This window comes from Hypomesus nipponensis, chromosome 23 (genome assembly GCF_054491055.1).
Source record: "Hypomesus nipponensis isolate SF chromosome 23, ASM5449105v1, whole genome shotgun sequence".
Taxonomy (NCBI): Eukaryota; Metazoa; Chordata; class Actinopteri; order Osmeriformes; family Osmeridae; genus Hypomesus; species Hypomesus nipponensis.
The window spans coordinates 4,217,607-4,243,023 of record NC_140383.1 but is presented as its reverse complement, the minus strand read 5'-3'; the positions used below and the strand labels follow the sequence as shown (position 1 = coordinate 4,243,023).

Genomic DNA, 25,417 nt, shown 5'->3' with positions numbered 1-25,417 from the left:
TCTGAGAGGAGGGTTGATGGTGGTTAGAGATCCCTCTGAGAGGAGGGTTGATGGTGGTTAGAGATCCCTCTGAGAGGAGGGTTGATGGTGGTTAGAGATCCCTCTGAGAGGAGGGTTGATGGTGGTTAGAGATCCCTCTGAGAGGAGGGTTGATGGTGGTTAGAGATCCCTCTGAGAGGAGGGTTGATGGTGGTTAGAGATCCCTCTGAGAGGAGGGTTGATGGTGGTTAGAGATCCCTCTGAGAGGAGGGTTGATGGTGGTTAGAGATCCCTCTGAGAGGAGGGTTGATGGTGGTTAGAGATCCCTCTGAGAGGAGGGTTGATGGTGGTTAGAGATCCCTCTGAGAGGAGGGTTGATGGTGGTTAGAGATCCCTCTGAGAGGAGGGTTGATGGTGGTTAGAGATCCCTCTGAGAGGAGGGTTGATGGTGGTTAGAGATCCCTCTGAGAGGAGGGTTGATGGTGGTTAGAGATCCCTCTGAGAGGAGGGTTGATGGTGGTTAGAGATCCCTCTGAGAGGAGGGTTGATGGTGGTTAGAGATCCCTCTGAGAGGAGGGTTGATGGTGGTTAGAGATCCCTCTGAGAGGAGGGTTGATGGTGGTTAGAGATCCCTCTGAGAGGAGGGTTGATGGTGGTTAGAGATCCCTCTGAGAGGAGGGTTGATGGTGGTTAGAGATCCCTCTGAGAGGAGGGTTGATGGTGGTTAGAGATCCCTCTGAGAGGAGGGTTGATGGTGGTTAGAGATCCCTCTGAGAGGAGGGTTGATGGTGGTTAGAGATCCCTCTGAGAGGAGGGTTGATGGTGGTTAGAGATCCCTCTGAGAGGAGGGTTGATGGTGGTTAGAGATCCCTCTGAGAGGAGGGTTGATGGTGGTTAGAGATCCCTCTGAGAGGAGGGTTGATGGTGGTTAGAGATCCCTCTGAGAGGAGGGTTGATGGTGGTTAGAGATCCCTCTGAGAGGAGGGTTGATGGTGGTTAGAGATCCCTCTGAGAGGAGGGTTGATGGTGGTTAGAGATCCCTCTGAGAGGAGGGTTGATGGTGGTTAGAGATCCCTCTGAGAGGAGGGTTGATGGTGGCGTTCCTCACGTGAGCTGTGCTCCTCAGTGTGCCGGTGAGGAGAACTGGGTGGACAGCAGGACCGTCTACATCGCCCGCAAGGAGCCCCCGCCCGGAGCCGAGGCCTACATCCCCCAGCGTTACCCCGACAACCGCATCGTATCCTCCAAGGTGAGCCAGCGTCTGCTGAGGGGACGGTAACCGTGACAACCGCATCCCGGGTGGACGAGGTGGTTGTCAACAGGGATTGTCCACCGTGGCTGAACTAGGATCTCTTTCCTGGTTGTGTGTGTGTGCGTGTGGTTGTGTGTGTGTTTGTGTATGTGTTGTGTGTTCTGTTCCTCTTATGATGTTGTTGCTCTGTACATCAGTACACCTTCTGGAACTTCATACCCAAGAACCTGTTTGAACAGTTCAGAAGAATCGCCAACTTCTACTTCCTGGTTATATTCCTGGTCCAGGTGAGAGCTGTTCTATCCAACTAAACTTTGATCCATGTAATCAGTCGAAGTCCTTGATCTTTTATAGATCCTCAACACTTACTGAAATGCATAATTATACTTCATTGTCTCTCTCCCCCCCTCTCTCTCTTTGCCAGCTTATCATCGACACGCCCACCAGTCCAGTCACCAGCGGTCTGCCTCTCTTCTTTGTCATCACTGTAACCGCCATAAAACAGGTACAGGGCCCTTGTTTTGCATGCAAGGGATGGCCACAGACACACACACAGTCTCTAATATCTCTCTGTACCTTATCTCTCCCGCCCTCCCTCTCTCTCTCTCTTTCCCTCTCTCTCTTTCCCTCTCTCCTACCTGTCTCTTCCTCCCTCTCTCCCCCGTCCCCCTCCCTCCAGGGCTATGAGGACTGGCTGAGACACAAGGCCGACTGCTCCATCAACAAGTGCGGTGTGGACGTGGTGGAGCAGGGCAGGGTGGTCCGGACGCAGAGCCACAAGCTGAGGGTGAGTCTTCCCCCCTCCGGCCCTCCTCTGTCCTCCTCCTGTCCTCCTCCTGGCCTCTTCCTGCCCCCCTCCTGCCCCCCTCGCCCCTCTGGGTGTTGGGCAGGACACACAGCACAGCCCCCAGGCTCTTTCAGCACCATATTTGGGTCGTTCATCTGCATTAACGCAGCACAGGGTAGGCCGGCTGCTGTCCCTCAGAGCCCTCCTGAGAGCCGGGTTGTGGCAGAGCTGCTGTGGAGCGTTTCAAACAGTCAAGGACATGTTCGGGTTTCATATCCAGGTCTACCTCCACAAGCTGCTTCAGTAGTCTGTGTAGCTGAGTACACTGTGTGTGGGCGTGTGTGTGTGGGTGTGCGTGTGTGCGTGTGTGTGTGCGTGTGTGTGTGTGAGACCATCCTAGACGCAAATAAAAATTATAACCATCAGATCCAGGCCTTCTTCCAGGGCTCCTCTAAGTCTCCATGGGAACCAGACACTGCAGGTGTTTACTGAGCCATCTCCACTGTCTCGCACCGCACAGCCCTCGAACAAACACACAAACACGGCTTGCAGCACACACGCACACACGTACACACAACACACACAGATTAGACATCAATGCTTTGAATGTTGATGCGCAGGCCAGTTCTCTTGTGTCGGAGACGTCCAAGGTCATAACAATGTTCTGAGGGATGGTCAGGAGAGAATTGTTATCCCATGGTCACACACACACACACACACACACACAGAGAGCTATGGCCTTGCATACAAAGGAAGTTAAGGTTTGATTCCCCAGCACAGCTCCACCTGACGCTGTCGTCCAGTTCTATGACTACATGTTCCTGGCTGGGCTGCTGGGTGCACAGTGAGTGGAGCTACGTGGAGACACTCACATGCTGCTTCTCTTCACTAACACTACTGATTTCATCGACTGATATACATTTCAAAGGGAGAAAAAAGAAGAAGATATACAGCCCTTAATTATCCGACTTCTTTATTTAATCACCATGTCCCCTGAGTCCACACACACGTGCACACACACACACGTGCACACACACGTGCACACACTCTGCACATCCCCATATGCACACACATATACATACACTCCACACACACACATTTGTAAGCAGAGTATACTGTATATGTATATAATTTATACTGCATACATATATGCACATCCATATACCCACACCTCCTGCTCTGTTGGTGTGGGGCTCTGAATCACCACACCTCCTGCTCTGCTGGTGTGGGGTTCTGAATCACCACACCTCCTGCTCTGCTGGTGTGGGGTTCTGAATCACCACACCTCCTGCTCTGTTGGTGTGGGGCTCTGAATCACCACACCTGCTCTGTTGGTGTGGGGTTCTGAATCACCACACCTCCTGCTCTGCTGGTGTGGGGTTCTGAATCACCACACCTCCTGCTCTGCTGGTGTGGGGTTCTGAATCACCACACCTCCTGCTCTGCTGGTGTGGGGTTCTGAATCACCACACCTCCTGCTCTGCTGGTGTGGGGTTCTGAATCACCACACCTCCTGCTCTGCTGGTGTGGGGTTGTGGATCAGGCATGGAGGATTAGAGTGGCAGTCAGACTGATGAATATATTAATCATGAGAAATGTGTGTGTCGAGACTTACTACTGGTTAAGCTGTTCCGCTCTCATAATCCGTTACGTAACATCTCAATTCCGAGGAAAAAGATGAGTTTGTTTATGTGTGTGTGTGTGTGTGAGTGTGTCTGCTTGTCTGCACATATTGAACAATCGGGTGGCTAAAAAACCTGTGTTTAAGCAATAACATCCTGTAAACTGAGTGTAACTTCTTACTTCCTGGTTCATGATGTCGTTACGGAGGATGTCACCGCCCAGTCTCGTCTCGCCCTATCAGGTGGGGGACGTCGTCATGGTGAGGGAGGATGAGACCTTCCCTTGTGACCTCATCCTTCTCTCGTCCAGCCGCGAGGACGGAACCTGCTATGTCACCACCGCCAGCCTGGACGGAGAGTCCAGCCACAAGGTAACGTGTACACACAACACACACACACACACACACTCATATACACAGCCTGGACTGAGAGTCCAGCCACAGGGTAACGTGTACACACAACACACACACGCTGAGCCCCGGGCCTTGCCTCCTATCTGAGTTCCTCCTCTGACTCATCCCAGACAGACCCTGCCTGAACCCTGAATACACCCAGAGCTGAGGACTCATTAATAACCATGACATCGCTCTCTCTCCCCTCCTCTCTCCTTTCCTCTCCTCTACCTTTATTAACTCATCACCGCCTCCTCTCACCCCTCTCTGCTCCTCTCACCCCTCTCTCCTGCTCTCACCCCTCTCTTCCCCTCATCCCTCTCTCCTGCTCTCACCCCTCTCTCCTCCCCTCACCCCTCTCTCCTCCTCTCATCCCTCTCTCCTCCCCTCACCCCTCTCTCAGACGTACTATGCAGTACCAGACACCATGGCCTTCAGGACAGAGCAGGAGTTGGACTCGCTACACGCCACCATTGAATGTGAACAACCCCAGCCTGACCTTTACAAGTGAGTCACACATACACACATGTGCATACACCAACACACACACATATGTGTACACGCACACACACACACACACACACAAACACAAACAAACACACCTGTACACACACAAACAAATGTGTGTACTCACAAAAACAAACACTGACTCTCTGTCTCTCAGATATGTGGGACGGATGAATATCTATAAGGACGGAGAGGAGCCTATAGCCAGGTGAGACTGTCCTTCTGTACCCCCTCCCTCCCTCCCCCTCCATCCAGAGTGATCCTTTGTGTAGAGGCCTTCTTTGGTCTGGTTTCCTGAGCACTTCAGATGAGTCACCTTGTGTGTCTCCTGCTGGTCGCTGTGTTGCAGATCCCTGGGAGCTGAGAACCTGCTCCTCAGAGGAGCGACCCTGAAGAACACACAGCACATTTATGGTAACACACACTCTCTCTCTCTCTCTCTCTCTCTCTCTCTCTCTCTCTATCTCTCTCTCTCTCACACTCACATTCACACATACAAATTATTTTGTTTGTTTGGATGGTAAATGGTGATTACATAGCAGAATATCTAATGACACGTGAATGTCGTTGTCCCCTCCTTCAGCTGTTGCCATCTACACGGGTATGGAGACCAAGATGGCGCTCAACTACCAGTCCAAGTCCCAGAAACGCTCTGCCGTCGAGAAGTAAGCCCTCCTTCATCCCCTCTGACAGGAGGGCATGTGTGTTTCCAGCTGTTTCCATCCCATCTCTCTTTCCATACATACATTTGTTTACATGATTTTGTTGATGCTGGTGACATCAATCCATACCCTCCCTCCCTCCCTCCCTCCCTCCCTCCCTCCCTCCCTCCCTCCCTCCCTCCCTCCCTCCCTCCCTCCCTCCCTCCCTCCCTCCCTCCCTCCCTCCCTCCCTCCCTCCCTCCCTCCCTCCCTCCCTCCCTCCCTCCCTCCCTCCCTCCCTCCCTCCCTCCCTGCAGGAAGATGAATGCCTTCCTCATAGTCTACCTGTGCATCCTGATCAGCAAGGCCGTCATCAACACGGTCCTCAAGTACGCGTGGCAGTGGTCACCTGACCGCGACGAGCCCTGGTACAACCACCGCACCGAGAGCGAGCGTCAGCGCCACATGGTCAGTCCCGCTAGACACTACACTACCCAGCATGCACTGCTGCTGGGGAACAGTCTTGTGTCTCTCTGCGTCTGAGAGGTGTTCCAGCTGTGGTGGTCAAGGGGATGGGTACCTGACTTCTCATCAAAGAATCCCTTTTTTTTTTTCGTTCTCTCTCTTTACCTTCTCTTCCCTCTCCCTCTCCTCCCCCTCTCCTCCCCCTCTCCCCAGCTTATCCGGGCCTTCACAGACTTCCTGGCCTTCATGGTGCTGTTCAACTACATCATCCCCGTCTCCATGTATGTTACGGTGGAGATGCAGAAGTTCCTGGGCTCCTACTTCATAGCGTGGGACGAGGAGATGTTCGACCAGGAGCTGGGGGAGGGGGCCCAGGTCAACACCTCCGACCTCAACGAGGAGCTGGGACAGGTGTGTGTCGGGGGCTGGGGGGGGGACAGGTGTGTGGTGGGGGAGGACAGGTGTGTGGTGGGGGGGTGACCTCCTTTTTTCACCCTACAAACACAGTTGTTAACACTATGAAGACTATCTCTAGTAGTGTTATTTTCAAATGGTGCCTAGCTAAACATTTTCCCCTTCTTCTTTCTTTATCCTCTCCACCTCTCTCCCTCCCTCCCTCCCCCCCCCCAGGTGGAGTATGTGTTCACTGATAAGACAGGCACGCTGACAGAGAACAACATGGAGTTCATCGAGTGCTGCGTGGACGGTAACGTGTACGTGCCTCACGCCATCTGTAACGGGCAGATCCTCAGCGCGGCCTCCAGCATCGACATGATCGACTCCTCCCCCGGGGGCTACAGGAGGGTGAGCGCTCGTCTGTGTGTGTGACTGTGTGTGTCTGTGACGGTGAGTGTATGTGTGATTGTGTGTGACTGTGTGTGTCTGTGACGGTGAGTGTATGTGTGATTGTGTGTGTGTGTGTGACGTTGTGTGACGCTGTGTTATAGTGTGTGACGGTGTGTGTGTCTGTGACGGTGAGTGTATGTGTGATTGTGTGTGTGTGTGTGACGTTGTGAGTGACGCTGTGTGTGATAGTGTGTGTGAGTGATGGTGTGTGTGTGTGAGTGACGGCGTGTGTGATGGTGTGTGTGTGTGACGTTGTGAGTGACGCTGTGTGTGATAGTGTGTGTGTGTGTGACGCTGTGTGTGACAGTGTGTGTGTGTGACGCTGTGTGTGACGGTGTGTGTGTGTGTGTGTCTGTGACGGTGTGTGTGATGGTGTGTGTGTGTGACGCTGTGTGTGACGGTGTGTGTGTGTGTGTGTGTGTGTGACGGTGTGTGTTCCGCCCCCTGTGCAGGAGCATGAGGAGCTGTTCTTCCGGGCTCTGTGTCTGTGCCACACGGTCCAGGTGAAGGAGGCGGAGACTGTGGACGGCATCAAGCAGGGCAAGACCGCCTCCTTCTACATCTCCTCCTCCCCCGACGAGGTGGCCCTGGTGGAGGGCATGAAGAGGTGACACACACCTCTACACACACCTCTACACACACACACACACACACACACACACACGTGTCTCTGCATGTCACACACGCATGTCCTCTCCAGTTCACATGTCCTAGATGATCACATGACCTAGTCTGTTTTGGGAGCTGATCAGGTGACTGGAATAACTATCCTGTCACTGTCACTCATGCTACCCCACATGTACATAAACACCAGCTGCCAGATTGACAACTGTAAATGATTGGAGACTGTATGTATGTTTAACTGTACATAGTTAGAGACTATGTATGTTTAACTGTACATAGTTAGAGACTGTATGTATGTTTAACTGTACATAGTTAGAGACTATGTATGTTTAACTGTACATAGTTAGAGACTGTATGTATGTTTAACTGTACATAGTTAGAGACTATGTATGTTTAACTGTACATAGTTAGAGACTGTATGTATGTTTAACTGTACATAGTTAGAGACTATGTATGTTTAACTGTACATAGTTAGAGACTGTATGTATGTTTAACTGTACATAGTTAGAGACTGTATGTATGTTTAACTGGTTCATGTATCACTCCCTCACAGACACGCTTCACTTTCTATGCCCTTTCATCTCTCATCTCATCCCTTTGTCTAAATCTCTCTCTCTGTCTCTCTCTCTGTTTTGTCTATCTCTCCCTCTGTCTGTCTCTCTCAGATTGGGGTACACCTACCTGAGATTGAAGGACAGTCACATGGAGATCCTTAACAAAGATGACGAGATTGAGAGGTAGATCTCTTTCTCTCTCTCCCATCTCCTCTCTCTCCCCTCTCTCCCCTCCCCCTCCTCTCTGTCTCCCCTCTCTTTCCCCCTCCCCCCCCCTCCTCTCTCTCTCCCCTCTCTTTCCCCCTCTCCCCTCCCCCTCCTCTCTCTCTCCCCTCTCTCCCCTCCCCCTCCTCTCTCTCTCTCCCCTCTCTTTCCCCCTCTCCCCTCCCCCTCCTCTCTCTCTCCCCCTCTCCCCCCCCTCCCTCTCTCTCTCCCTCTCTCTTCCCCTCTCCCCCCCCCCTCCTCTCTCTCTCCCCTCTCTTTCCCCTCTCCCCCACGTGTCCATGTTTACTGGACCCCACCAGTACAGGGGAAGAGCAGAGGGAAGGCAGGGGCAGGGGATCAGAGGGAGCCCTCGTGTCTTTAAGAGGCACCCTGGCGCTCCTGGTTTCCGGCGCCGCATCGATAGCGTGTTTGGATCCATAGGATCCACTTATGTAACAGCGGTCTGCTCATCACTCGCACGGCTCCCTGTCAATACTGCAGCTACTTACAGAGGAGGGAGGGAAGGAGGGAAAGGTCATTGAGGAAGGGGGAGGGAACGGCGAGGAGGAAGTGGGGGAGAGCGCTCAACAAACGCAGGAGGGAGAGATTACGGAGGTGGGGGGGGGGGGGTGGCATTATGGATTTGTAGGGATGTTGGGGAGATGTAGTGTGTGGGGGAAGGGGAGGGAACAGAGATATGTAATCATTGTGGTTGTCTGGGTGGATTATTCCATGCTGCTCTGTGTCGCGGAGGCTGTGTGATGAACAGCCAGAGCTGTGTTCACAATGCAGTAGCAGAGCCATGGCACTTTGCCTTAAGTCACCATGTGTGACACAGAGCATAGCTCAGCAGTGGGGATAGCTCAGTGGTTAGAGCACTTGAATGTAGATCAAGAGCTAGACGGTTTGAATCCCGCTGTGGGTTACTTTGAATAAAGGTGTCTGCTTAACGATGATTGTTGTGTCTCTCAGGTTTGAACTGCTGCACGTGCTCAACTTTGACTCTATCAGGAGGAGAATGAGTGTCATCGTCAAGTCCAGCACAGGTAACACACACACATACACAGGTAACACACACACACATATACACAGGTCACACACACATGTACATAGGTAACATACACACAGGTAACACACACACACACACACAGGTTACACACGCGGTAAATGCACAAAGAACATCATATGTGGTTTTACATTTCTTTTTGTGTGTGTGTGTGTCTCCAGGCGAGTACCTGTTGTTTTGTAAGGGGGCAGACTCCTCCATCTTCCCCAGGGTGGTCTCAGGGAAGGTGGAGCAGGTGAAGGCTCGCGTGGAACAGAATGCTGTGGTGAGTCCCAAAGAGCTTTCACATCAACCCCTGGTTCTGCAGTTGATACGCTTTAAAGCACACAAAATAAACCTCTCTTACCTCCCCCTTCTCTGTCTTTCTGTCTTTCTGCTCCTTCTCTCTCTGTGCCCCCCCCCCCCCCCCGTCAGGAGGGCTTGAGGACTCTGTGCGTCGCCTACCGCAGACTGTCTCCGGCCGAGTACGAGGAGGCGTGTCATCGCCTGAGCAACGCCAAGCTGGCCCTGCAGGACAGGGAGCAGCGCCTGGCGCAGGCTTATGACATCATCGAGAGGGACTTTGTGCTCCTGGGGGCCACAGCAGTGGAGGACAGGTGGGTCGTTACGGTGGAAGGGGGGGGGGGATCGGTAGACTGGGGGGGCTTGTACGTGGGAGATGGGCATACCAATCGACAGAGAAAGGACAATGAAGGGTCGACAGATGATCACATAAATATCCATGGTATGTGCACTGTAATGAGTCATGCAGCCCAGACTGTGCCCGCTGTGCCAGCTGGCTGACTGGCAGTTACGTTGGCACACAGGGAACTCTAATTCCACACCAACTAGGTCACAGTGTTGATCTGTCTAAGCGGCCAATCAGTCACCTATCAGGCCTAACCAATCAGCTCTGGGGCATGTACTGTTGTGATCTGCGAAAACCCATCGTGATAATCCGACCGGTGAAATTGACAAAGCAATTGGTTAATTGCTGGACTGTGAGTGAGAGCGGGTTGGTGCGTTGGGCCTCCAGGCTGCAGGAGAAAGCGGCGGACACCATCGAGGCGCTCCACAAGGCGGGCATGAAGGTGTGGGTCCTGACCGGGGACAAGATGGAGACGGCGGCGGCCACCTGCTACGCCAGCAAGCTGTTCCGCCGCAGCACGCAGATCCTGGAGCTGACCAAGAAACGCACGGAGGAGCAGAGCCTGCACGACGTGCTGTTTGAGCTAAACAGGACCGTGCTGCGTCAGCGCTCTCTCTCAGGGTGAGCAGGCGGCACGCACACACACACACACACCCTCAAACACACGCACACACATACACACACACCCTCACACACACGCACACCGTCCCACACACGCACACAATGCAAATACAACCATACCAAATAATACAGGCGGTTCAGCGTAAACACTTGTGTTCAGTCACTCTGACTGTCATGACCTCCAACTTCATGCAGTATATGGAGTCCTTTTGGGTAGATAAAGTACTCATATATCCATGACCCCGTGGTGTGGCCCAGGTTGTCTGTCGACTGTCTGGACTTTGGCCTGATCATCGACGGCGCCACCCTATCAGCGGTCCTGAAGCACAGTCCGGAAGGTTCCGGCTCGGGCAGATACAGGGACGTCTTCCTGGACATCTGCCGAAACTGCTCCGCCGTGCTCTGCTGTCGCATGGCGCCCCTGCAGAAGGCTCAGGTACCCTACCTCACTTCCTGTCTCACTTCCTGTCGAAACACCTAGGTCATGTGACGGAAGGGTATACCCCAGCCCCTGTGATAGGCTATAGAGTGCATAGATACATCATAGGTCTACCTTGCAAATCCCAGGTCTCCCTCTGGCGGTCTTGTTGGCGTTGAGGGTGTGCTGGTTTTGTTTCTCCTCGTCAGATTGTGAAGCTCATCAAGGCTTCTAAGGAGCACCCCATCACGCTCGCCGTGGGAGACGGGGCCAATGACGTCAGCATGATCCTGGAGGCCCACGTCGGCATCGGTGAGCCCGGGTCTCGAATCTAACCGACCCCTCCCCACCGAATCGCTCATCTCTCTCTAGCGAAGTCGTGAAACGTTGTCAAGCTTCCCATCACAGCCGCTAACTCCCGAATCTTTCTCTGGCCGCTAGGCATCATGGGTAAGGAGGGCAGGCAGGCGGCGAGAAACAGCGACTACGCCATCCCCAAGTTCAAACACCTGAAGAAGATGCTGCTGGTGCACGGACACTATTACTACATCCGCATTGCCGAACTGGTGCAGTACTTCTTCTACAAGGTATTGCCAGCTGCACCAACTGTACACCCTCCCCTGCCTTTGTCTGAACACCGGCAGTCTGACCTCACGCTGTCTGGATAGTTTCCCCCAGCTCTGGGGGACATGTTTGTTTTGCCCGGATCCACAGGTCACAGCTAACTTATGTCATTGTCTGTTGAAAGTGTGGTTAGCGTGGCGGGTGTGGGTTGGTTTGACAGTGATGCAGCAGCAGCTTTTGTTGTCTGGGATCCACAGCGCGCACACATCTCCGGGTGCCACTGTATGAGATGCTTGTTTACTTGTCAGATGTTTATCTTTCACTTACTTTCATTTCCTCTCTTTCTCCTTTTCCTTCCTCTTGTCACATTCTCGTCATTCTCCTTTTCTCTCCAGAATGTGTGTTTCATCTTCCCTCAGTTCCTCTATCAGTTCTTCTGTGGGTTCTCACAGCAGGTGTGTATCACTCCCTACACACACACACACAGAGACACACACACACACACACAGACCAATACGTTTGTCTTGTTCTGTAGAGCCTCACCGAGGTCTTCTTCTGTCTTCTGTGTTATGAGCTGTACAACCCAACAATTCAATTGTAATTCAATAGTTCTTTAACAGGCCTTCGAAGACCTCCATGCTCTAGTGCGTTTGTGATCATTGTCTATGTGACCACTTGGTGACTTTGCGTTCTGTTGACGGTTGTGTTTGTCCCTGTGCAGCCCCTGTACGACACGGCCTACCTGACACTGTACAACATCAGCTTCACCTCTCTCCCCATCCTCCTCTACAGCCTGGTGGAGCAACATGTCACCATGGACACGCTCAAGAAGGACCCCTCCCTCTACAGGTGAGATGGGGGGCAGGGGCAGGGCTGGGGCAGTGGCTGGGGCTGGGGCTGGGGCTGTGGCTGGGGCTGGGGCAGGGCTACGGCAGGGCTGGGGCTGGGGCAGGGCTGGGGCTGTGGCTGGGGCTGGGGCAGGGCTACGGCAGGGCTGGGGCTGGGGCTGGGGCTGGGGCTGGGGCTGGGGCAGGGGCAGGGGCAGGGGCAGGGCTGGGGCTGGGGCTGGGGCAGGGCTACGGCAGGGCTGGGGCTGGGGCAGGGGCAGGGGCTGGGGCAGGGGCTGGGGCTGGGGCTAGGTCTTGTCTCGCCCATCCTTCTCGACCGTCCTCAAACAGTTAAAGCTCTTCCCAAAGCAGCATGTACGAGATATATTGCACTGTACACATCTTCACTGTCATCTGTCATGTCCTGTCAGATCTGACAAGCTGGGTCAGAAAGGTTCTGTTAATCCTGGTTCTGAATGTGGCTCCCTCACACACACACACACACACACACCTCCTGTGGTGACGGCTCTGTCAGGTTGTGTGGGGCCCAGCTGAGCCTGCTCTCAGGTCATGAGCGCCGGGTTACAAGACACAGATACTGGAAGTGAAACAAAGCTAGATATAACCAGTTGTATTTTTAGATGGAACATAAGTCTAAAAAAGTTTTTACTTGGTGAGTTTTGTGAAAGTAAAAAGACATTCAAAGAGATGTTTTTTCCCCAAATCACTCAGCTATTTCACCTGTTACAGCTGGTTATGAAATATCTTGTAATCACCACTAGACAAGTTGCCAAGGATCAAAAAATAAATTAAAAAAAATCTCTGTCTAAGTTTAATTTGGGACTATGGAATTCTGCTTAGTTGTTTGCCAAAGGAAAGTCATGATTTTGACAGAGGTTTTCCCTGTGTTTGTTTCTCTCCGTGTGTTTCTCAGGGATATAGCTAAGAACTCCCTGCTTCGCTGGCCTGTCTTCCTGTACTGGACGTGTCTGGGCGTGTTCGACGCCGTCGTCTTCTTCTTTGGTGCCTACTTCCTGTTCGACAACACCACTTTCACCAGCAACGGACAGGTGAGCCTGCGTCGCCCTGGCAACAGAGTTCCATGCCATGTGTTGGTGTCATGGAGTCAGCCATATGTGTCAAACTAGCAAGTTGGATGGTTTCATTTACAGGTTATGTAGGGTTCTTTTGAGTGTGCTTAAGGTTTGTTAGATTTCTGTCGTGACATGCTGGAGGAGATGAAATTCATACATTGAGAACACTCATCCATCTCAGTTGGGTTTACCTGAGGGAGGAGAAGACAGACAGGCAGACAGACAGACAGCTAGACAGGAAGGCTGGAAGACAGACAGACAGACAGACAGACAGACAGACAGGGTAACAGACAGGAAGAGAGACAGGAAGAGAGATGGTGAAAGAGACGAACGGAGAGACAGACAGGCAGACAAACTCCTGTTGTAGTCAGACTGGGTTAAGGTGAAGGGTGAAGGGTCAGTCCTGGTCAGAAGGTAGACTACAGTCACATGACTCTCCATTCATAATGACAACACTGTGACATCTCTCTGTATCGTTGATTTGTATCATACCAACTGTTTTTGATCGGTCCTGTTTTTTACGTTTGGAACATCCTGGGATTCATTTACCGTTTGTCCTGATTTCTTCTTCTTCTTCCTCCTTCCTTCTCTTCTTCCGCTTCTCCTCCTTTCTTTATTTTGCGGTTTCTTCCTCTCCTTCAGCTAATGACCACCAACACACAGATGGTAAGGCTTTCTCTCTCTCTCTCTCTCTCTCTCTCTCTCTCTCTCTCTCTCTCTCTCTCTCTCTCCAGCTGTCTCTCTCTCTCTCCAGCTGTCTCTCTCTCTCTCCAGCTGTCTCTCTCTCTTTCTCTCTCTCTCCAGCTGTCTCTCTCTCTCGTTCATGCACTTTTAGTTCCTTTCATACTGTTTTAGCTTTCAGTTTAACCTCTATCCATTTTCACTTCCACCCACTAAGCATCCATCCATCCATTTGGCCACACACACGCCCATCCACCCACAGACCCATCACCGTGTTGCTGTGTAGTGCCATCGCTCCACCTCCCCTGGTGTCTCTCTGTGCCCCCCCCCCCCCCCCTCCTACACAGCACCCCTGACCTCTCCACACCTACTAACGTAGAGATACCAGCTTCCTCCACCCTCACCCTAGCTCTCGGTTCTTGTGGTAGCACTGTTTGTAGTGTAACCTGTAGGACTCCCATCTGTGTTTGTACTGCATAACATTGTTATTGTTTTGTGTGCGGGCGGGCGGGCGGGCGGGCGTGCGAGCAATACATAGTGTGGGCTCTCTGAAATGTCAACCCAGAATGGGTGTTTTTCCTATCTTGTGGTTGAGGGGTTTTGAATGTTGACTGAATGACTGTGTTTAAGTCCCACACACAGAGGAGCCTTTGGAGATGATACAGCAACAAGAACAGAACGCTAATAATACTTCATATAATCATATAAACACACACGTAGTGTAAGCTTTCAGCATAAATTGCTCTCGCTGTCTCTCTCTCGCTGTCTCTCTCTCTCTCTCTGTCTCTCTCTCTCTCTCTCTCTCTCTCTCTCTCTCTGTCTCTCTCTCTCTCTCTCTCTCGCTCCCGCTCATCCCCCATCTGTTCCTTCATGATGATATATTATATAACCTACAGTATGCATCATGGCTTATTGCAGATACTATAGTATAGATATACACTGTCTGTCTGTCTGTGTGTGTGTGTGTGTGTGTGCGTGCGAGAGAGAGAGAGAGAGAGAGAGACCTTGCTGACCTTTCTTCCTCCTCCTCAGATGTTTGGAAACTGGACCTTCGGAACTCTTGTCTTTACTGTGCTAGTCTTCACCGTCACTCTCAAGGTGAGATGGAAGAGTGTGTGTGTGTGTGTGTGTGAGAGAGAGAGAGAGAGAGAGAGTCAATTATTGGATGTTGTTGGATTGTGCAACCTTTACGTGTTTGTGTGTGTCTCATGTAGCAAAATCGATGGGCTGTGTCCAGTCATCAGATAGTACAGCAGATCGCCTGGTTCCAGTGTCTGTGGACTTATTGATTGACAAAACGTGTGTGTGTTTGTGCCTTCATTTGCTGCTGTGCTCTCTATATGTGCTGTGTGTATTATAGCTTTGGACAAAAGCTGAATGAATGAATCTAATGTAAATGTGTCCTGTTGTTGCAGCTTGCCTTGGACACACATCACTGGACGTGGATCAACCATTTTGTGATCTGGGGCTCTTTGCTGTTCTACGTCATCTTCTCTCTGCTGTGGGGGGGCATCATCTGGTGAGAGCCCTAACCTGGTGGGCTGGTGGAGGGGGTGGAGGTGTGGAGACGGGGTGGAGGAGGGGGTGGAGGGGATGGAGGAAGGGATGGTGAAGGGGGTGGAGGAGGGGGTGGAGGGGGTAGAGGTGGCACTAAAGTACTTAGGATGACAGAGACCTTTGACTAATCTGAGCCCCTCCTCGACCCCCCCCCCCTCCAGGCCCTTCCTGAACTACCAGAGGATGTACTACGTGTTCATGCAGATGCTGTCCAGCGGCCCGGCCTGGCTCAGCATCATCCTGCTCATCACCCTCAGCCTGCTGCCTGACGTGCTCAACAAGGTGCTCTGCAGGGCCCTGTGGCCCAGCGCCACCGAGCACGCCCAGGTAAGACCCCCCGCGCCACGCCCCCGCAAACACACCTCCTAAACACACACAAGCGTAGACACACCTCCGTAAACACACGCAAGCATACCCACACCGTAAACACACACAAGCGTACCCACACCGTAAACACACGCAAGCGTAGACACACCTCTGTAGACAACACCTTGCAAACATACCTCTGCAAACTTAACACCTCCCTCCCCCCCCCACCAGCAAACACATCTGATTTGTAACACCGTTACAACACTGTTACCTGTGTTTGCCTGTGGTGCATTAAACAATGCAAACAATATGTTAATTGTAAGAGGCCAAACCTGCACTTATATGTCCCCCTACTATCTTTCATATTATGCAACCTCTTCTGACACGGCCTCGTAGTTTTTCCTCACTATGTGGCCGTACCTTGAAAAGTGACTGGGTTAGTCACATGGGGAGGAAAACCTCCTGGTTCTAGCTGTGACCTAGCAAGAACTGCTTCCTGTCTCTGGCTTGACTGACTTCCTACTTCCTGTGTGTGACCTGGTATAAGAAGTGGGAACGTGTGACAGTTTTCTTACTTATTTTTCCTCTTCCTCTTTTCTCTCTGCACCGCTTCCTGATGGACCACCCCAATCAAACCTGCCACTGAAACCCTGCCTTGCTCTTGCTCTCGCTCTCTCACTCTCTCTCTCTGTGTCTCTCTTTCTCCCCTCCTCCACTACTGGTTTCTCTCTCTCCCTCCTTCTCTTGCACTTTCTCTTTTGTTCCCCCCCCCCCTCCACCTGGTCTTAACCACTCCCTCACTTCCTATTTGCCTGTAACTCCGCCCACCCCCACTGCCCTTCGTCTCCCGGGGTAACGGCAGTCCAATCGCCCGTGCCTTACCGTGGAGCCGTCCTCCATCTACGTGCTCTCCCAGTCCTCCAGCAGAATCAGTTTCTGATTGGCCCCCAGACGGCGACCGAAGGAGGAAGTGGAGGTGACTGTCTAAGCCCTGTCTCTGTGTGCATGGTGGCATGTCCGCACGCAGACTTGGGCTCATACACAGAGCTAACCAACGGAGGTGTATCTGAGAATATTTGAGGTGCCTTTGATTTGCCTCTGGGGGTCACACTGATTTTAGAGGGGCAAGCTAAATCAAGGACACCCCGTGTATTTGACTCGGATCTGGTTTGTGCAAATACCTTTCCACCAAATGACATCCTTCCACCAATCCAATCCACTCTCTCTCATCACTCCATCCCAGAACCAATTGCTCTGATGTCCAGTAAATACTGTCACAATGTGTTGACAGGTCACTTGAATGCATAAGCTCTCCTCTCCCTAGCCCCTCACATCCCATCCTGACCATGCATGCACGTGTTCTGGTTCTTGTATCGTGGTTACAGTTGGCTGTTGAAAATTTGTATGTGCTTGTTTATGTTTCGTTGTTCTGTAAGTGAATGTGTGCACTGCAGTGATGTTGAATGTTTTCTAACGTTAAGGGGCTGGTTTGAGTTTCCGTGGCAGGGGTTAGGTTATCGTGCTTCTGGAAACAGGTCAGGCCTTATAGAACAAGATCCATTGAAAGGCTTCTTAGACCTGTTCAGCCCTGAGACTTCCATCATGACCCCCCCCTCCACCTCGTGTCCCGTCCGTCCACAGAGAGTGAGCTCTGCTGGGGGTGCGGAGGGCTGTGAGGGCCCCGGAGGAGGAGCGACAGGAGCCAGAGGCAGTGAGAGGGAGGCGCTGCGGCCCACCTGTGTGGGGGGCGGAGGAGGAGGGGCGGGGCGTGCGGCTGGGACCTACGACTCCATGATGTCACGCAGCCAGGACGCCCTGCTCGGCAGGACCTAGGACCACGCCCCCCCTGTTACCCTACCTCCTCCTCCTCCTCCCAGGACCGGGGGTTGCCATGGTAACGGAACCGCTGGGGCTGGGGGGAGAGCGCTCCGCATGTGATGGAGGGAGGGGAGAGCGACTGGTGCTGTCTGAGCTGTCTGCCCACTGCTTAGCCTGGGGGCCGGGGGTGGGGTCTGGGAGTGGGGTCTGGGAGTGGGGTCTGGGAGTGGGGCCGGGGGTGGGGTCTGGGAGTGGGGTCTGGGAGTGGGGCCGGGGGGTGGGGTCTGGGAGTGGGGCCGGGGGGTGGGGTCTGGGAGTGGGGCCGGGGGGTGGGGTCTGGGAGTGGGGCCGGGGGGTGGGGTCTGGGAGTGGGGCCGGGGGGTGGGGTCTGGGAGTGGGGCCGGGGGGTGGGGTCTGGGGCTGGTGCTGGGGTCTGGGGCAGGGGGGTGGGGTCTGGGAGTGGGGCCGGGGGTGGGGTCTGGGAGTGGGGCCGGGGGTGGGGTCTGGGAGTGGGGCCGGGGGTGGGGTCTGGGAGTGGAGCCGGGGGGTGGGGCTGTCAGGGGAGACATCAGAGACCTTATTTGTCTTTTTCTTCGCTCCGCATGTCGATCAGACATATCTGCATACTCCTGAAATCACATCTAATCCTTAAACAACTTATTGATTAACTATGAATTCTTCCTCCCTCATGTGATGTGGCTTGGGGTGGTTTTCCAGCTGTGTTTGCGGTGCGCTTAATTCAGCTCTCTGGAGGTCTATGGAGATTGACCGACACTTGGCGGTGGCTGTAGCTGTTTCACCACCACAGCAGAGATCTAGACGCTGGTTGGCCTAGAGGAGCTCTGCTTTCCAACTATTGAGCGTCTGGAGGCCTGGCTCTCTCTGAGGAGAGCCATTAACATCCTTGATCCCCATAACGCTGTCCATCAGCTCCAACACAGACGTCCGGGCGTTAGCACCACCTAGCAATCACTCCATCATGTTATTGATCGCTAACTCTATAACAGTAGCTGGGTGTAATGCGAAGCCTTTGATATGGACATTAATTCTAGTACAAAGTCAATGCTTGATAACGACTCTTCAGATTATTTAATACAGAGTCCAAAGGCTTGTGCTCTTTGACATAATAGGTGCTGGTGACCTCTGCTGTTGGAAGATGGTACTGCATGCATCAATGTTTTCTCCCTCCCCTTCAGTGCATGTTGAGTGGGAGAGCTAATAATGAAACTAATCATCTGAGCTATGCATGAGTTTGATCTTAGACCTGAGATCATAGTTCTAACAACAATAACAATCTCTCTCTTTCCCTCCCTCCTCTAGGACCTTGACAAGCTGTCTCAGACTGGCGTGTTAGAGGCGACTCCCCCATCCTCTCGCCACCTCTCCCCCAAATCCAGGCTTGCTGACTCTTCCCATTCGCCGCCCAGGGTTCCAGAGCCCCTCCCACTCGGCCGGTCTGAGCCCCTCACCCAGAAACTGCTGCTGGCCCACTGGGGTGAAGGGGGAGGGGCCGACTACTGCTCCCTCGGAACCTACATGCTCCGCCTCTCAGGGGCCGGATATGCCTACTGCGCTCCCGGTCCAGAGACCTCCGTGTGAACACACACACACACACAAACCAGCACCAGACTTTTGTGTGGAAAAATCACCCACTGGTCGCAAAAAAAACAAGTTGTGTGTGTAAAACACCTGTGAAGGTATATCAGATATCTCCAAGGATTTAGTATGTGTGAAACTAACAAACATTCTCCTGGAAAGAAGCATGGAATTCTCATATACACACATTTTTCACCATGTGCATTTTGTAACTGCCGTGAAGGCAGTTCATCTGATTGGCCAAAACCCTTTAGAATTGAAATTTTCAACCCACCATGTGACCTCCAAACCGGATTGTCATTGGTCCCATTTGGCCCTTATTCTCAAGCCCAGTTCAGTCCATGTCCTGAACGCCTGTCTCCATGTGAAAATACTTGAAACAGTCTGCTGTTTAACTCGCTCACAAGATAACCATTTATGAATGTGTGACCAGTCATGCACTAAGAAACTGTTGAGAGAGTTAATGAGTGAATGTGTCTCAGAATCTGCCTTTTCTGTTCATCCAACATGTTTATATTTGAGCATTCTCAGTGTTGCATATCGATCTCTGTTCATATCCTCCTGTCGGTCACTCAACCTGCCATGTCTTCTGCTTATCGTTTCGAGTGGTCTGGCTAGGTTATTGTACCACTCTGGTGTGTGTTTGTGTGTGTTCTAGTGACACCTCTGCCTTACAGCAACCATACAGCAGACTAGGCACCAAAGGGGAGGGGGGGGGGGGGGGGCATGGATGAAGGGAGGGAATCGTTTGAGAATATATTCTACATTGTAACACACATCTGAAGCCTTACACACACACACACACACACACTTGTTAGAGGATGCTGGGAACAGAGATGGTTGAGGGATGTAAGACTTTCCAGCCATCCTGTTTTAACTCCTCACTGTCATCCAACTTGTTGGACTCATTCATTCCTTCACTCGTTCATTTATTCAAGGGCAGACACCTACTGTACTGAAGGCCAGAATCCACAGCCCTTACACAGGACCCTTGAGCAAAGTTTTTAAGAGCTGAATGCCTCTTGTTTCTCACAGCCTCTGCCCTCATCCACCCATCTTCAACTCTATCCTGACCCCCTGGCAGGAGTAGCTATCCTTGGAGAGCTCAGTCTACACATGCCTGTCTCTCGATATTCCCTGCCTTCCATAAACACACTCACCTACTCACTCACTCCACCTTGTGGCCAAGCTGGTCGACTGCAGTGTGTTTGTCAGGGACAGATGAGTAGCCACAGGACATCTGTATACCTGCAGAACTCCCGGAACTCCCCAGGGGACAGAATGTTCTTCATTGATGGATGTTCTAATCTATAATGATTTACACGTTGTTGTGGCTTAATTTTTTCTCCAGATTGTGTATGTTGTGTGTCATGCGTTTCACATCCGGATATGGAATGTCTCTGTTCTACATTTACTGGTGTTGACCTTATGTTGGCTTACGTGTTGAAAATAATATATGCGATATGTTATGCGGATATGATTATAAAGTGCAGTTGTTAAGATATGTGGATGTAACTTAAACTAGGAGAGGTGTTATTTTGGTATTGGGGATTTGAGGGGGGGGGGGGGGGGTCAAAGTCTATTGAAAACAGAGGAGACTTGAATCTTACAGCGATGTCACAATCAAATCCATGTTTCTAGAATGTTCTTCTGACGCATGTCTGACGTGTCCTCTCTAGCTGAAGATTGTAGATTGTTTATGAATGATAAATCTATTTTCTACATTTCTAACAAGTGAAGGTGAAGCAAACTTTTTGCCTTTGTCCAACGCTCATCAGTTGCATTTGTTTAATATCGGCTCTGAAAGCGTCCTGTTTTCCCTCTCGCTTTCATGCACTGATACCAGACCTGGATTGAGTTAACCATTTTAAAATGATTAAATACTTTGCCATAAAACATTTTATAAGAGACATGGGTGGGATTTGAATGTTTGGTTCCACTGTGCTAAACAAGACCTACTACACCCAGATAGATATGAGATGTTTTGAGCTAGTGCTTTGGCCCAGGTCTGGTATTAATGTGAAGAGGGTATAACGTGTTCCTTCAGAAGCTTAAGAGGTTTGGTCTGCACTGTCTTTGTAGCAAACAAACCTGAGTCAAATACAGTTCAGATACTTGACACATCACACATGTCTTAAGTCCCTGGGGTGAATTTGATTTGGTTTAAAAAGTTTTCCTCTTGGTTTTTTCTGTACTGGGTGAAGAAAATCAAACATATGTCAAGGATCTACAGTTTGTATGTGACCCAGGTTTTGTTAACCACAAGTCACAAATGTCATTTCATGCAATGTCATAATTACAGCCCGCAGTCTTTCAAAAACCACAGCAACAAAAAAACACCATTCTGTGACTAACCATAACACACAAAGAATTGTATATTTGTTATTGGCAGACAGAAGTATTTTTGTGTATCTTGTGTCAAATTATTAGAAATGGGGAAACATATCTTTGTCTCACATTCTATCTTATCATGTCACTAATGTATTTGTTTATCAATTGGAAAACTTTGTTTTGCTACTTTTGTATCCTGGACAAAAACATATACTATTTTAACTCTATTTATTTAGGATTTTGTTGTTTTGTAACAACCAAAATGAGTAGGCTTAGTCAAAACCATACACTGAACCAATCGACCACCCTGCACTTTGCCATCACCTGACTAGTTTATCCCTTGAAACTAAGGTCTATAATGTCGGCTGCGTGCACTGAGTTTTATATAATAGGCTAACCACTCACCAGATTATATATTTATCTTATTTTTTTCGAAAGAATATAGTGGGCGAAACGTGTGACCAAATAACTATATCTAAACTGAAATATCAGAGATGTCAGTCACGGTTGTTCATCAGTAAACTGCACTACCAGCCTTTACCGCTAATCGAGAATGTTCAACGGCTTGGATGAAACCATCATCAGCACAAGCTCGTCGCTCCTTATGAGCGCGGCAACAGGCCAACGTCGACTCGTCCTCTCTGGGCTACTTGGATACTGGGCTAAACTACAAAACAGTATGCTGCATCTCTCACTCACAATACTGTTTTCAACTGTCATTTTTGTATGGAGATTTTAAAAAGATGTTAACCGTGTCGACATTTTTGCAAGCCTACCTGTAGCGAATGAGGGCAAAGCACTGTATTGTCATTCTGCTTGTAATAAATCAATTTGAAAAACACTCTGATCGTCATAAATATTTTATATAGGCTAGGCTATACCAAATTAATTATGAAACCACACTAATGCTAGGGATGTACCAATCTATAGACCGTACATCGTTATCGGCCCATATTTTACCTTGTTGACAGCCATGTTAACGGCAAATAAAATAGTGGCAATTGTAAACAAATAAATCTCACCAGAAATCGCATTCTGAAAAGTTGCTAGATTTACGTGATAACGTAAATCCACCCAAAACACTTGTTTTCATATTCCAAAAGTTCAGCTTTTAAGTCACTCAATAAACACATGTTTTAGGTTCACTGAATTGTCATAATTTGTCAGCAAAGTATGCTAGGCTATGTTTTATAGTCGAGTGCCATCAACAAAGTGTCGATGCTGGCAGGACAATGGAAATCGAATAGACTCGTTTGTCGAGTACCCTAGTAGTGCTAGATAGATGAAGGACGGACAAGAAGCAAGGGTTGACAACACCGCCGTCGGCCGTGAAACGTTCAGTTTTGTTCTGAACGAAGTTTAAATGTCATGTTCAGGGACTGTTTTATCATAGCTGTAGGCAAGCATGTTCATGTTTTTTCTTCTTCTGCAGTGTGCTAAACATGCAGATAATCCACAGTCATGTATTTGTTCTTCCTTACCCAAACAATTAGCCTAGCTACATTTGCTAGCTTCAGGAGTTGGAATCCCCATGTCCAAATGGTTGGGGGTGGAGTTAATTGTACCCACCCCTCGACTGTAAAACAATGTTCCCATTCCCACCCCTTACCTGCCTGTAGGAAGCGTGAAAAAGTTGGAGATATTTGAAGATTTTCTCTGCTAGTTGATTTATGGGGTACTACCAATGTTCAAGTAAGCATTTCTTCTAATATACGATCCACTATTTAAATACGGAAAAAGGACCATGACATAGCTAGGCTACATGTAGACTAAGATACCAGCACTTTTAAAGCACAACGAGCAGCCTCAAGAAAATGTACAGCCTATGGAGTGAACCATAAGTATCGGCATCTTCAGAAGCATTGTTGGTGTAAACCTCGGCTCTAAATTTTGGGGTCTCAATTTCACCCTTCGAATTTGAGTAGGCTGAACTTGTTCTATTTGAATTTTTGAAGCTTGAATTTTTGTAATTGAATTTTTGGGATCTGAATTTTACTGTTTGAATTTCAGCAACCTGAATTTCTGAACCTTGAATTTTTGGATCAGTTTTCTTCCATTGAATTAAATGTATGTTCAAATTGTTCACAGCAGCTGCTTAATGAGTTGTAGTAACACATACTTGCCACATGATGGCAACAGAGACCTAATTATTCTACTAGCCCATTCTAAAAACAAAACGGCAGTGAATACCATGACAACCATTACTGCGATTAAGTATTTTACTTTAATTTTACTTTCATTGTTTCTTGCTTCCCTCAACTTTTCTTTTCCTGTCCTGTCTCTACATTCCCTGTCCTCTGCAGGTGCTCAGAATCAGAATTTGCTTTATTCACCACGTAAGTTCACGCAAGCAGGGAATTTACTGTGACAGGAAGGGCACTGAATCAAACTGACATCCTGCATTGACCCTGTTGCTGAAGCTGCTCTGCACTCCTATCTGTCAGCTGTGGATGAATCTTCAAAATGGAAATGCCTGCAGTCCCCTTCCTCTCTCACTCTTTTCCTCACTCTCTCTTCTTCTCTCTGTTTCTCGCTCGCTCGCTCTCTCTCTCAGGTCTCAGGTACGCATGTGCGCGCATGCTGAGAGTGAAGTGAGCAGAAATGAGTGTTTGCCAGCCCCCTCCTTATTCTCTTCACTCTCTCCCCCCTCCTCTGTCTCTCTCCCTCCCTGCCCCCTCTCTCTCCCTGATGCTGGCATCCCTCGTTCTGCATCTCTCGTCACTGCAGCCAGGGACGTCTGCAGCGAACCATCACAGCCTGCAGCAATATCCCCATCCCTCTCTACAAAAACCTCCTCTGCTGTTTGGAAACGTCCTTCATCTCCTCTCCTTATCTACAGCATTCCTCTGTCTCTCTCTCTGTCTCCCTCTTTCTCTCTCTCTTTTACCTCATTCCAGCATCTCCCAAACACTCCTCCTCTTTCTCCTCTCTCCACGCACCTCCCTGCAGACCATCTGCAGTGGCAAACAGCAGACAGGCAGACGATCCTCCCTCCGCCACCTCCACATCCTGGGCTGGTTATCGTCCATCCTCCCTCCATCTACGCTCCTCTCTTTTGGGCTAGCGGCCGGGCTGCGTCCCCCTCCCCCTTCCAGACCCCCACACTATCCTCTGATTGGAGCTCCAGACAGGCAGGCAGGCTGTCTCTCTATCCCCGCTACGGTGCACCTTGGCTGGGCAGCTGGACTCTGCCGCCCCGCCTGTGGAGGATGATCCTGTGGATGAAGACGGAGGAGATGGCCCTGGGAGAGCTGTTGCAGAGGCTGAGACAAGTGGCCCAGAACATAGGTGGGTCTCCGTAGCATGTTCGCTCCCTTTAGTCACCCAGAATTCCAGTGATTAACAACAGCAGGTTTATGAAACGTAACGTTAACCAGCTCTACCAACTGGTTTGGTAAACCCACTGCCAGATCTGTAAGTATATGTCACTGTGTACTTGGTAATTGCGTGCCGACGCGAATAATGGTGGAAAGAGGCACTAAAGCCAGGCATGTGTAACATCAGTAAGAGGACCGTGTCTATGTCAAGCTGTAGCCTACATTATGATGGTACTGAAAGGAAGCTTCTAGCTGCGAGGATGTGCATGAACTGAACTGCGTTTTACAGGCCTTGGTAGCATAGCTGAGGCTACGCAGCTTACATGTACGCAAACACAAACAGTGATGCGACATTCCTCTCTGCACACACCTGACATTGTGTGTGGTCGATTGTTTTTGTTGCTAAGCTATTTGCCTGTGTGCGTGCGTGATGACATGTGATATTGACATGTATATTCTGATCCTGAGGAGAAATGGAGTTTAACAATGCTGAAGTGGCCTGTTTCCCAGCTGTTTTACACCCAGTAATGATTGTCAGATCCTTACACACACACAGTCACACACAAACACAGAGAGATTAATTTACCATTGACTATTACTTCCCCTGGTAATATTTCCGCCCAGCAGTTCAGATGATGTGAATGGATTGCATAAGTGGATATTTAGATCCGTAGATACTTGCATAGATGCCTATAGTGGAGGGTGTGGAGCTGTGCT

General features: G+C 50.4%; 1 protein-coding gene across 3 annotated transcripts in view; it reads left to right on the top strand.

Annotated features, from left to right (window-relative positions):
- LOC146233670 (phospholipid-transporting ATPase IH-like) overlaps positions 1–22,224 on the top strand; it is a 29,301-nt gene extending 7,077 nt beyond the window's left edge. Inside the window, exons 2-31 of one of the 3 annotated variants that reach the window (XM_084688902.1) lie at positions 1,106–1,228; positions 1,429–1,518; positions 1,656–1,736; positions 1,911–2,018; positions 3,883–4,011; positions 4,436–4,539; positions 4,697–4,747; positions 4,889–4,953; positions 5,123–5,204; positions 5,498–5,648; positions 5,859–6,056; positions 6,276–6,449; positions 6,944–7,098; positions 7,781–7,852; positions 8,846–8,919; positions 9,101–9,204; positions 9,354–9,535; positions 9,955–10,188; positions 10,447–10,624; positions 10,816–10,918; positions 11,048–11,193; positions 11,566–11,625; positions 11,892–12,019; positions 12,932–13,067; positions 13,734–13,757; positions 14,805–14,870; positions 15,188–15,291; positions 15,491–15,656; positions 16,501–16,614; positions 18,777–18,880. In XM_084688902.1, coding sequence (XP_084545028.1) covers positions 1,106–1,228; positions 1,429–1,518; positions 1,656–1,736; positions 1,911–2,018; positions 3,883–4,011; positions 4,436–4,539; positions 4,697–4,747; positions 4,889–4,953; positions 5,123–5,204; positions 5,498–5,648; positions 5,859–6,056; positions 6,276–6,449; positions 6,944–7,098; positions 7,781–7,852; positions 8,846–8,919; positions 9,101–9,204; positions 9,354–9,535; positions 9,955–10,188; positions 10,447–10,624; positions 10,816–10,918; positions 11,048–11,193; positions 11,566–11,625; positions 11,892–12,019; positions 12,932–13,067; positions 13,734–13,757; positions 14,805–14,870; positions 15,188–15,291; positions 15,491–15,656; positions 16,501–16,578 — 3,366 coding nt within the window. In that variant the 3' untranslated portion in view covers positions 16,579–16,614; positions 18,777–18,880. Of the gene's footprint in view, positions 1–1,105; positions 1,229–1,428; positions 1,519–1,655; positions 1,737–1,910; positions 2,019–3,882; positions 4,012–4,435; positions 4,540–4,696; positions 4,748–4,888; positions 4,954–5,122; positions 5,205–5,497; positions 5,649–5,858; positions 6,057–6,275; positions 6,450–6,943; positions 7,099–7,780; positions 7,853–8,845; positions 8,920–9,100; positions 9,205–9,353; positions 9,536–9,954; positions 10,189–10,446; positions 10,625–10,815; positions 10,919–11,047; positions 11,194–11,565; positions 11,626–11,891; positions 12,020–12,931; positions 13,068–13,733; positions 13,758–14,804; positions 14,871–15,187; positions 15,292–15,490; positions 15,657–16,500; positions 16,615–18,776 lie in introns of all 3 variants that reach the window. The other 2 variants (XM_084688900.1, XM_084688901.1) reach the window with 2 other exon arrangements.
- Positions 22,225–25,417: the final 3,193 nt, after the last annotated feature.